This window comes from Morone saxatilis, unplaced genomic scaffold (genome assembly GCF_004916995.1).
Source record: "Morone saxatilis isolate NCDOM2014 unplaced genomic scaffold, NCSU_SB_2.0 Contig18, whole genome shotgun sequence".
In the NCBI taxonomy this organism is placed as follows: Eukaryota; Metazoa; Chordata; class Actinopteri; family Moronidae; genus Morone; species Morone saxatilis.
In genome coordinates, this window is record NW_023339740.1 from 12,217,901 (window position 1) to 12,231,288 (window position 13,388).

General features: G+C 39.4%; 1 protein-coding gene across 1 annotated transcript; it reads right to left on the reverse strand.

Annotated features, from left to right (window-relative positions):
* Positions 1-90: 90 nt before the first annotated feature.
* On the reverse strand, positions 91-1,514 carry gpr25 (G protein-coupled receptor 25). The gene has a single exon (XM_035662619.1). It carries the CDS (start codon positions 1,398-1,400, stop codon positions 285-287), a length of 1,116 nt encoding a protein of 371 aa, XP_035518512.1. The 5' UTR covers positions 1,401-1,514; the 3' UTR covers positions 91-284.
* Positions 1,515-13,388: the final 11,874 nt, after the last annotated feature.

The window sequence follows — 13,388 nt, forward strand, 5'->3', positions numbered from 1 at the left end:
TAAGCAGAATGGAAAGCATATAATAATAATATTGTAATAATAATAATAATAATAATAATAATAATAATAATAATAATAGGAAAAAGAGAATATACGAAAAAAGAAATCATGTTTCATTGGAACAAAACAAAACTACACAGCACTGTCCTGATAATGCCTACTAACATCCCTTGAGAGAAATATGAACAAAGCCTCACATTATGAAAACGAACACAGCAGATAGACCTTAAAAGATAACAGAACAATAACTTTACAAACTTCAAAATAAACGATAAGAGCTGTGTTTACTCAGACATCTGCAGCTGACTTCTCCCACCAGTGGTTGCAAAGCTCTCGGAGGTGCCCGCGTTGGTGAATGAAGCGGAGGAGTTGTAGCTGTGGAGCAGCTTTGGCTTTCCTGCGCAGGTCATGTACATGATCTCGGCGCTTCGTCTGAAGTGATGGTCCAGGAAAAAGTAAATGGCTGGATTCACGCAGCTGTTGAGGAAGGCCAGGCAGCAAGAGACGCTGAGCCCGTTTGTTAGCCACGACAAAGCTTCACAGCTCAGTTTTGCATGTGAGAGCTGCGAGCAAATCATGATGACTTTGAAGACGTTGTAGGGGAGCCAGGACACCACAAAGGCCACTATGATGGACAGGACCATCTTTAGGGAGTGTCTGTGGCGAGCTGCAGCTCGGGGATTTGCAGCAGCCACACAGTGCTTGTTGAGATGCATGATGATAGTGCCATAGCAGAGCACGATGATCAACACTGGAAACACAAAGGTGAGTAACGCCATGACCAAGCTCAGGCCCAGAAAAAAAGTTGAGCTGCTATCTTCCACGCAGCAGGGCATCTCATCGGACTCGTCCACTCTTCTGAACACCAGGGATGGGATGCCGAGCACCAGGGAGAAGAACCACACTGCAGCACAAGTGGCACGGATGCACCGGCTGCTCCTCAGGTATCTGGAATCCATCAGCTTCACCACGGCCAGGTAGCGGTCGACACTCATGCAAGTGAGGAAGAAGATGTTGGAGAAGCGGTTCACAGCAATGATGTAGCTGCTCAGCTTGCACAGCTCGTTCCCAAATATCCATTTGCCGTTCTGGCTCGCAGAGTGGGACCACAGAGGCAGGGTGAGGACGAAGATGAGGTCGGCCAAGGCCAGGTTGACAACAAACGTATCCACCAGCCGCCCACCTCTTCTTCCTTTGCGTCCCACGACTGAGATAACAAAGAGGTTGCCCAAAAAACCAGTGAAAAAGATGATGTAATAGACCACAGGGAGGAAGATCTCCGAGCCCTGGAGGTGTGAGTTGGGACAGTCTACTGTGATATTAAACTCAATATCACTGTAAGAACTGTTCTCACTGTACATGTAGTCCCCGTAAATTGGATATTCAGTGTAGGCACCCATTCTGAGAGATCACACAGAGGCTCTGCAGTGCAGCTGCTGGTTAGTCTAGTTGGTATATTACATGTGAAAACCACAGAGAAAAATAGACAGCTGTTTCATCTATCTTCCTCTCTCCCCTTGGGGCTGTCTTTCTTCGACTGTCAGTGAAAACTTTCTCACTGGTCTTTCATATCTGATTTAAGTGTGTCAAAGAGACTGAATATTTCTTTACTGATTGGAAATAATGCCACAGTTTGAGGCCTTGACAAGTGATAGCACCGAGCTTTCACATTACAACACACAAAGGAAACATTATGAGAACAGCAGGCTGTATAATATGGAGACAGTACTTTAGCACTACTTTATTAAAGTTTATAAATGAGCAGTGGAGGAAGAAGTTGTCATATTTCTTATTTAAGTAAAAGTGGCAATACCACAATGTAGAAGTACTCTGTTACAACTAAAAGTCATTTTTTAATGTACTTAAGTAAAAAGACACACCATCAAGATATTCTCAGTATAAAAAGTAAAAATACTTATTGTGAATTATAATTATTGATGCATTAATATGTACATTATTTTAATGTTGCAGCTGGTAAAGGTGAGGCCTTATTTATGCAACATATACTAACATCTTTATTCATTATAATACATCCTAATTTATTTGTTGCTTATATTTATTTTGTATTATTCATCTGAACCTGCAGAGTAATAAATGTATCATACATACATTTTGTTGAGTAATAAGTGCAATATTTGCCTCTGAACTGTCGCGAAGTAAAAGTATAAAGTAACTACAAGAACTTCAATACTGTATCTTACTCAGTTTGTAATGGTAGCCATTTATAAATCCCCTGTTTAAATGCTAACATATTTCACAAGGAACTATTTGTGTGTGTGTGTTTTACTACTGCACTCACATGAACTGTCACATCTGCCTCATAAACACAAAAGAAGACAGATTCTTACATTGGTGCAAATGATCTTCCTTTCCTGTACGATCGTGTATTAGATGTGTCTGACCAGTAGGGGGCAGGTGAGATTTACTTCTGTTTTGTATATGTGATGACCTCCTGCCTGAATTCAGACTGTGGTTCTGGAGCAAAAATGTCTCTGATCTTCTGCAAAATAAAGTGTTTGTTTGCTTCACTCAGAATTTCCATCTCATCAGCGAAAACATGCTGCAAGCCAGGAAGCGTACCCTGATCAGCAGAGCATGTCTTCCAGTAAGGTATATCACCTTCGCTTTATTCATCGGCACTCTTTGTTTGATTTTTAAGTTGTAGTATTCTGCTGAGAAAGTACATTCAGGCCTCAGTGATTGTTTTAGGTAATGAAACCACTTTGAACTTAGTTGTACTGATGAAAGTACAAAAGTTCTGGTCATTTATTTTATTTTCCTTGAAGTACAATATGAAACATAAATGTTATTTAATTTGATGAATTATACCAGTCAGTTTTCATCTGCAGTCCTTCGGCAGATCACAATTATAACAGAACTTCACTCCACAAACACAACAGCACACTTCATTGCTTTCACTTAATCAACCTTTTACTTGTCATTGACCCTAAGAGAGCTGATCAACAAGCAGCTACAGTCTCCCTTTCTTTAGCAGCTGAAACAGACTGCATGTTAACCTTTCTGTGCTTATATTTACTCACTTCGACCAGTTAGTTTGGGGTTTTGAACGGGTGAACTGTAGTTTACACATCCACTTTATTACTGACTTTCTTTCAGAGGCCAGTCTCAGCATTGTCTCAGTGTCATTGTACAAAGAAAGTATGATTGTAGCCAATAATTAGACAGCATACTGCTTTCTGTTGTCAGTCAGGTTATTTCTCTGATGTCCTTCTGTTTCTCTACAGTGTAATATTGTTATTTTTGTCCATTTTGTGCACACAAACTCTATTACATGTCTCTCCTGCTGTTTCTTTTCCTGGCCTCTAAGGATAAAGGGTGTCACATACAGTGAAGATTATTAATCCCTTTGTGGCAAATTTGTGATTTGGCAATGTACCTAAATAAAAATGAGCCAGTTAGCTAAATTGCACAGAGCCACGATACACCACAATACACATATTACAGTTTCAACATATTTTGCTCTGAGGCAGCACAGGGGATGTTAGTGATAATGTGATGAACAGATAAGATTTTTTTCTTTGACATCTGCTTGGTATGTACTATAAAAAAAAACAACCCATCACTACCACGGAAACCAAGTTGAACCAACTCGAAACTGCTCGACACTGCTACATCAGCAGCTCATCTTTACCACATAGCGTATTTGTGTCTGTTTGGATGGTACGATTTGACTCTTCAGTTTATACCTCAGACTTTGCTGAACGTTGGTATTGACTCCAGCTCATTGCCTCTAAGATAACAGAGACAGAAGAGGCAGCCATGGCCATTGTCACAGAGAGAGGAAACTGTCATTAGGACTACCTCCTCAAGACAGAAAAGACCTCAGGAGAAATGCAATCTGTGGTCCAGCTTGCAGCTATTGTGCTGTGGCCGGGAGGAGTGAGGTTGGAGGACAGGCCACATCTTACAAGAGACCGGGGAACGCTTCATTGTTCTGCAGGGAGTTTCTGTTAAGAAAGCACAGCAAATGAATGACCTCCTTATAGGATCCCTCCTCCACTTTCCCTCTAGCATTGTGCGTTATTCAAACACTTTAGTGTCAAGGTGATGTGTGGATATACTCGTCACAGCAGAAAATCCTGTCAGTCAGCATTGTTCAATTTTATGTTGTTCTCCCTCATGCTCAGCTGTACCTTTTCCTTTAAAAAGTTTTAATTATTTCTTCTGCATTCTTGCTGCTCTGTCAGTGGAACGCTACATTCCTCTCCTCGAATAAGTGCTGTCTCACTCCAATTGAGCAGAGTAAATGTGAGAGCCAGTGAATGGAGCAGCCTCAATAGGAGAAAATAAACAATTGCATTGGTCCATGGGTGCAGCGGGGGAGAGCGGATGAGAGGAAGGGAGAAAGGCCTCCCTAACGTGCTAAGATTCCCATGGATACTTAGTCCTTTTTCTGTTGAGAGGAGGATCTCGTAAAGTACTTCAACAGTGGATGATTTTTCTTTTCCTTTTACTCTGTTTTTATTTGAGGAGAGAAAGGGTGGTATGCGTCAGGGTGATTGTTAGACATAGGTCACATGCACACACGTGCGCACTTGTACACACACACACACACACCACACACCACACACACCACACACCACACACACACGTACAATTTGCTCCTCACTTGTCGAGTGCGAAGTTTCAAGAAAAGAGTCCATTGTTTGGGTGTGAAAGGTTCTTGTTTTAGCTGTTTTACTAAATCAAAAGTTCCTTTAACACAAAGGATTGCACAGCTTTAGGCCTCCATTCTGTGTTCATTTGAAGTGGCCAGAGGCTTTTAACTGTTCCCTTTTGTTCAAAAACTTTACAATTTTACCCCACTTTCTGATTTCTACTTCATTTACATACGAATCACATCATCTGATAAATAAACACCTTAAATTCTCATACCTCTCGATGAGAGTTAATATGGGGAGTTCAAGAATGAAGATTAATCAGCTTTCACATTCAATAAATTGAGGATAAAAAAGTAATTTCTCTGTCACTTTGCATGGAGTCAGCCATGTTGAACCGGCATGTTTCTACAGTAGCCCAGATCAGACAAACCAAACACTGGCTCTAGATAGGGCCATTCGTGATTTTTGTGTGTATCATGGCCACCATAGTTTGTGCTTAGAAGTGGAGGGTGAAACAAAGGTGTTGCAATCTCCACAACACTGCTAGAAACCACTAAATCCAACACACTGATCCTTTAAGATATTGCTAGGTGGTAGCTACAGAGTTACTAAGTTGCACTTAGACTTTAATACAGGCTGTTAAGTGGTTGCTAGGGTTTCACTAGGTGGTTGCTAAGGATGTGTCCAAAATCACTCCCTTTTTCGCTCAGTCACTACTCCCTATAAAACTCAAACGTTGAGATTTCAAACACTTACTTGTCATCATCATTTTACACAACTGTAATTTTCACATCTATAAAAATGTGATGCATTTTGGGATCGTTAGCAGAAAGTAGTGTACATGCCATGGACACTACATTTTTTGTCCTAGTGTGGAAGGCCACGACATAGTGTATGAGTGTACACACAGCAGATAAGAGTGTACTATAGGCAGTGCTTTTGGACACAGTCTAAGGTATCTAAGGTGTGAATTGTGGATTTAAGATCTTTAGTGATTCTGTGTGGTTGCTAGGTAGTGTTATGTGGTTGTACTATCAGTGTACAGTGGTCAGAGAGGTAATGCAGTGATAGCAACAGCAGCACTGGTGGCAATAGTTTTAGTCAGTGGCAACGGAGAGAGATAATTTGGGATGTATTGCCTTTAGGTGTTTGTGTTATTAAAATTACTGAATGCTGGAGTGGTAGCTTCAGCTCCTACCCAAATGTCTTTGGCTAAAAAAGTATAATTTATAATTGCCCAGATTTGTTGCACTGTATGAGGAACAGCATGCAACATGCAAAGCCAAATAAGAAGATATAAAAATCAATCTACAGATTTACTGGGATTTTTACATTTTGAGTGCAAATATATGATCATGCATTAAGGGTGAAAGAGCATTTTGAAAGGTTGTATGTTTGTGATTGTTTTTTGTCTTTAAAGCACATAATGTGGCATCATGACTGAACTTTACTGAGTAAAATGTTTCTATTGTCTTTTACTAATCCACATTTTGCACTCCTCTACTGAGGCACCTTTACAAATAGGGTACCTCCTTTGCTCTTGTGCATACACCTTTTGTTATTGTAGGTGTCATTAATCAGTCAATTTCAAAGTTGAAAGTTAGCAAAATAGTGTCAAAACAAGATGTTACTGTTAAACTTTTTTGCAACAGTGCAAAAACTTTGAACATAACAGATTTTATGTTAACACATTTAAAAAAAAAAAATCTTCTTGATCAGTTAAGTACATTTGCCTTCGATGTAGACACTGGTGTAAAGGTGATGATAGATTATGGGGCTGGCACAGAAATGAGTCGAGCTCAGCAAGACAGACAGGTTTGACTGACATACAGATTTTTAGTTTTTCATATAATTTGTGTTTTTCTATCCTGTGCATTTTCCTACTTATATCACATGTTTAAAGAGTTAAAATTTCTGACTTGACAAACCAAAACCAGTCAAAATGTGTCTAAGTGCAGGTTATCTCCCCATCTCAGATCATTTAGTAAACACACGGCTTAACTACTCAGAGAGGAATCATGTTTCATCTGTTGTTGACTCCACATGAGACCTTAATGAGCAGCTCTGAGAGAAGACAGGAGCAGCCTGTTGGCCGGTTACCCTGCGGCTGGATCAGGAGGGAAGGAGACTGTGATGGTTAAATTCTGAAGTAAGAAAATCATTATTGCTGAAGCACTGCTGGCAGCTGGTGGCAGGAGTATGAACGACCAGGAAACCAAAGATTATACACAGAGGAAGGTGATGAACTGAAAATGCATTGTATGAATTTAATTAAAAGTAGTGATATGTAGTAATGTGTTGTTTTGTCATCAGCAATAATTTGTCTGCCTGAAAACAACAAAAGACTTAAATCTGTCTTTGTATTATTTACTTTGATCTCTGGTGTAACAGATACTCAATGTAGTCCCACACACAGCTCAGGAAGAAAACAATTACAAAATGAAAACATACAACAACAATATCCTACAAATACAGACGTTTGGCTTCTAGGATTATGTAGTATTAATAACATGATATTAAGTCTTGCATTCTGCAGCACCTATTAAACAGGAACCTGTTGCAGTCTTCAACCATGTTACACTGTCACAGTCACTGATGTCAATGCATGAATTTCACCTTTGCCTCCATGTAGATATTTGTGATCTCTCACTACAATCAAATATACTGATCAAATGCATTAATCGCTTTGTCAAAAAAGTGTATCAGTTGCTTGAAACTGTGTTTTTATGTTTGCATTTTGCTTGAAAATGAGTTAGCGACAGGTAACATCAAACATATACTCACACAAAAAACGCACAAGTACCTAATTAAGGTCCAAAACAGTCTTAAAACTGAAGCTCTCGTAGCATTCAATGTATTCCTGAATCCAGACTTTCTATTTTTCAAACACAATAACGTTCAGTAGTGTAATAAATGCTATTTTGGCTTAATTATCGTGTCATAAAAATTAGGCTGCCTACTTAAATCTGGACACTAATGAGGCACAAGAGACCTTTGCTTTGCTACATTAACATTATTGGTGTTGGGTCGTAACATCTTACGGTTTTATTACTTTTCATTAACACTTTACATGAACTCCATTTTATGAACCATTCATAACAAGCTTCATTAGACACATATTGCACATTCAAATATAAATATTGTTGTTACATGTACTTTTCTGGCACTCTTATGATGTGAACACCAACTGTTTCATTTGACAGAGATGAAACAGTATGTGAGTTTGTCGACCTGACACAATAATCTTAATGATGATGGCTGTTTAAATCTGAAACCGTGACTTATGGATGGACGGCAAAGTGTGCATAATGAATTATAACACTGGCAAAACTGCATGAAGATAGTTGATAGTTTAGGTAATAAATAGTGACAGTTCTCGCATCCTCATTTTGGATGATAATGACAATGAGATCATGGACATTTGTAGGGGCTGAACACCAGTCCGTTGACGGGTATACTGGTCTTACTGGACTGCCATCTCGTCCCAGGGGAAAGCTTTGGGAGCAGATGGCTGTCTCAGTGGGCAGAGTTGAGTGTCAGCTGACAGCAAATGATCTTCTCAGCAAGGGGCCACCATGTTATAGCATGTCCTTGTAAAACGAAGAACAAGGTTGTACCAAACTGTAACAGAGGATTTGATAAAGCTTTTGATTATTGATCTACAAAGCGGGCTATGGATTGGTTTTTGACATTGATCTTCCCCGTTTGAGTCGAGAAGAACATCTGCTGCTGCCGGGGCCGAGTTGATTAGGCGGGAGATGATCTGGTCCCGGGGTGATCGCAGGAAGTCTCAGCTGCATTCACAATGAAGGAGCTGATCTCCAGGGGAAGAAGAGCTTGCAGGTTCTCTGGTGGAAAAGAGCCCGGATATGTTTTTTCTTGGAATGACTAATATCTGTATGCCCACAATCTGTCACACAGTGTCTTGGCCAAAATGACCTAATTTAACTATGTGCACTTTTACCAAGATAACATGTCTCACCCCCTGCTATGAGTAAGCGCTCCTCTTCTGTCATGCTCTGTTTTGACTCAGTGGAGCAGGTCACACAGATTTCATTCTCAAGTTTGTAATTAGCTATGAGGGACCTGTTCACATTAGGAGTGTTTTGGGTCAGTAGGTCAGAGGACAGGCTCACCAACACCTGGGGGACACTGAGTTCATCACTCAGAGAGCCATTAGGAGCAGAAGGCTGAACCCCGACCAATGACAGACAGGCATATCACTTTTAGCTGCAATAAGAGGTAATCAGTGAGAACAAGGCGTTTGTGGGATTTTTAAGAGGTATGATTGTGCACAAATGTGCTTTTAAGGAGTCAGAGGGCGGGCACATGCAGAGCAGCAGCAAGGAAGTACTGCCGATTTTTGGAGAAGTATTGTTATTTTGAAGAGAAAGAAAAAAGGGCGGATTCAGAGGTAGGGTTGATGAATGTGTTGATGGTGGCATTTTGATAGGGGTAATTTTGACCTGACAGGGCCCAGGCTCTCTCATGAATCAAGATGTGTCAGCCAAGCGCTGGAGATGGAGGGTTGCTCATTGTGGCTCTGACACCCATGTGAGGGTCTGAGGCTGCTGGGGGTCAAGTGTGACACCTCATTAGGACGATGTTGATTTAGTGTGGCCACAGCGCAACAGACCTCCTCCCATGGGGAATGAGGAGGAGTTTGAGTGAGGGGGTGGGGAGCACTGGACAGAGAATGGGGGCCTACTGCTCTTCATCCGCAAGGCCGTCATCTGACAGCTTGCAAATCATCCACCTACGTCGAACACACCACCCTGCCCCCTCTTTAGTTTTTAAACATGCATTTCTTTAAGCACAAAGGAGCCATATGTAATTGGTTCTGAGAGGTTGGGATGTTTATCTGCTTTCTTTTTCAACGGTGGGCACTCTGGTTTGGTCAGTTTTCCCCCTCAGTGAACCCAACACTCCTGACAGAATAATTTTGACCTTTCACCTTTGATCTTTCGATTCAAAATTGTTTTCTGTAATGTCAAGATTACTTCTGACAAGCTGCAGTTGTGCTCTCAGCTCACGTGCAAAGAAGGAATTAGGAATTTAATGTTTAAAAGCAGAGAGTCTGTGAGCTTATACCTCCTCCATTGTTTTAGATGTGCTGTATTTTCAAATTATTTTAAAAATTGCTAAATTGCTCATTAATTATTTAAAATTATAAGTGATTTAGTTCATTGTTGTTTTATACAGACAGTATTTTGACTGAAGCTATTTCTAGTTCGTGGTTAATATCACAGAGTGTTATAATTACACACTAACTCTTTTTCAATATATAGTTTTCAACATAGAAATCAACAACAACAATTTCAGATTTTCTGGCTTTGTGTCTATAAAAAAAAAAAAGGGTTGCTGTAACATCATGTTTTAATAACATGTTTTTAAATGTTTCATAGTAGGAATTTATACATTTGAATCATAAAGTTATGACAGAATGTATAAATCAGTCAAGTTAAATCTTTGATGGCAGGATTAAGTAGAACTGAAAAGTGTTTGAGACTAACTTAAACTTTGACCTTTAGTTGTAGTGCCTCCATCTGGTCAAATTGTCATACTGCATTTAAAGTTGTGCAGACAATTCCTGCAAGAGTTTCATCTCTGCAACATTTCAGAGGACACTGAGAACAATTATAGTAAAACAAGACAAATATGAACATTTATTTGAAGTGTCGTAGGTGTTTTATTGAAAGCTATTAAGGACATTATTCAATGTAAGCACTAAATACTGTCAGCATGGTCACAAAGCATTATGATGGATCATCTCCATTATTCTTTGGTGCAGGCTTTTTATTCAGGTAGCTTGAATGATCCATTAAAGTCAACTGACAACTGATTCTTTGTCCCCTAATTTCTTTTCTGTTATTACATCTCAGTTTTAATTACACCACAAAGCCGCACATTGCTGGACTGTCACTGCATCTCATTGGCCGGGATATCACCAAGAAAATTAATGTCTGTCTTATTGTCTGTTACTGCTTGAATTTGATTATACTGACTCACAGAAGTGTCCACCAAATGTCATAGTTTATCACTGGGCAGTTTCCCCCTCTTTCTGCACCACACAAAAGACATTAAGGACCCCTCTTTCGCATTAACTCATCATGCATACTTAAAATCTGAAATGATGGAAAGCATTAAACTAAATGGTCAGAAAAGGCATGAATAATGAATGAATCTTACTCCACAGATATGGTCAGTTATCATTCAGTAAATAAAAACAATGATTTTTTTTTCTTTGGTAAATATTTGGGATTATTGTATTTATGCTTAGAATTCAAAAAATTGCTATTGAATGTAAAATAATATTGTCAATAAACCTGACCTTCTTCACCCCCTGCACACACACACACACACACACACACCCACAAACAAAGGTGCAGGAGGCCATCTGTCTTTTCTGATACAGATCTGGGAAAACAATGAAGGCTTCGTGATATTTCACAGATTTCCCTTGAAACACTTCACACCGGCACAGCAGATATCTGCTGTTGTTTGTCACCGCTGTTGTGCTTAATGATTAAAAAATTAATAAATTGCAGAAATGATATTTTGTCACCCACTTATTAATAAATCCCTCTTGCCAAGAATGAATGATTTATGAATGCTGTTATAGCCGATGTCACAGTCCACTTTTGTTGCCTTTGAGATTTTACTCATTAGTCTGAATAATAACTGTCACTAATTCAAGCTGTTCTCGAATGGCTTTTTGAATAGAAAGAGAGGGAGAGAGTGCGAGTGAGAGAGAGGCAGCAATAGAGAGGAGAGAGGCCTGAGAGATTAACTCCAGTGAGCTCACTCTGAGAGGCCCAGGAACGGCTGAATATTGTTCTAGTGGTGGGGAGATGGGGAGATGGAGGGGGGGCCGAAAGGAAAAAAATCCCTATGCAGCCAGAGAAATGAACTTGATGATCTCAGGGGGGCGGGGGGAGGATCACCATTCCTTGCTCCTGACAATCAAAATTAGATTGGCCAGCACTGTGTCAACACTAGCCTCAGTTAAGGCATGACAGGGGAGGGAGGGAGGGCAACCCCCCCGTGGGTGTTTGAGAGTTTGCCATGTGAACTATGGAGACCCCACAGTGCCTTTCACTGACTGCTCAGGCCTCAAAGAAATCCACAACCCCTTTTTTATTGGCCAGCACTGTAACCAACTGCGTCTCTGCCCCGAGTTTTCTATATTTTGACAACTCGTTATTGCTGTTTTTGCTGCCACATTTCAGTAAACCCCAAAAATCGGCAATGCTTTGATTAAAATCTGCAAGGCTTGTGAGACAGAACACAAATATTAACTTTATTTGTGAGCAGAGCAGCATTTATCCTTTTTTTTAATCTTTCATTTCTTCTTCACTGTTTTTTATCCTTTCACTCATCCTGTCTTCATCCTCATAATAAATTTTAATTCTGCTGACAGCTGACATTTAGGGGCAAAGGCAAATGTATTTACACAGCACAATTTATATACTTAGGATGATTTGAAAGTGCTTTACATGTATTCAAAAAACAAATAATAGACTTTAAAAGAGAGAATCTAAATGTGAATGTGAAATAAAATATATATATATATTAAAATAAATACTATTTGGAATTTTGTGATGGCCTTTAGCAATTAATTATTGTTCCTTATTACTCAAATTATGCAAAATAAACTTGAAACTTGACATACATATATATGTATTTAATATATATATAGTATAAATAGTAAGTATAATAACATACACACTCTCTGCAGTGTGATGTAAGGTCATCATTCCTCAGTTCCTCAAGGTGTATGTGGGACTGAAATGCAATAATCACAGAACAAACAGAAAATTGTTTCTATTTGTTTCTCATTTTCTTGCACAATATGGATGAGTGTGTGAAGGGGTGTTTGAGAATGACTTGATCGAGAGGGAGTGCAGCTGTGTCCTCGTATAACCTTCTCGTTTTTCATTATATCACCCCAATGAATTTGATCTGAAACGACCCAAGAGAAGAACCAACAGCATTATAGAAGAAGAGCATCCTGATGTATTTATTGAGTTTGATTCCTGTCTCTGCATTGTTTGCCCCCCCCTTATGGTTTACCTTATGACGTCATTAATATTAAAAGCACTGCATGTGTTACTCTGTGTTTTAATATGCAGTTATAGTCGTGCTACAGATGGCAGATGTTCCAAAAACAAGGCAGATTTAGGATTATTACCAGGACTGCAGGACGACAGCGTGGGACAAAAGGTTTTGTTTTTCGCTCTTGGGCTGATTCCTGTTGTTGCCAAAAGAGAGATGTCCGACTGACTTTCAAGTAATCACACACTGCTGTGAGGAGCATTCAAAATAAGTGGACGGAATGTGCAGATTGCTGTGTATTGGCAGAGGAGAAGCTGGTGTTTCATGTTTTCAGTCATCATTAGGGTGATATGTACCTGTGGGAACTCATTGTGTGAATTCATTGCTCACATTTTACTCTACGGCATGAAAGATTTGTTGGTTCATGTTTTGCTTATTGATACATCCTCCTCTAAAACTTTTGTGGTTTGATTTTTAAATTTTATTACAACTTGAGGTCCTTGTGGGTTTTACATTACATGCATTGTGACACTCTTGTTAAATTATGTCTTAATCTACTTTACATTATGGATATAAATAAGATAATTGTATGCCACTTTCAAATAGACCCCTCTCTCGTAGCAAAGAAACAGAAATATTTTTATTACTTTTTAAAACTACTTTAGCACTTTTTAGCATTTGAATGTTTATTATTATTTAACTGTTCCTGTC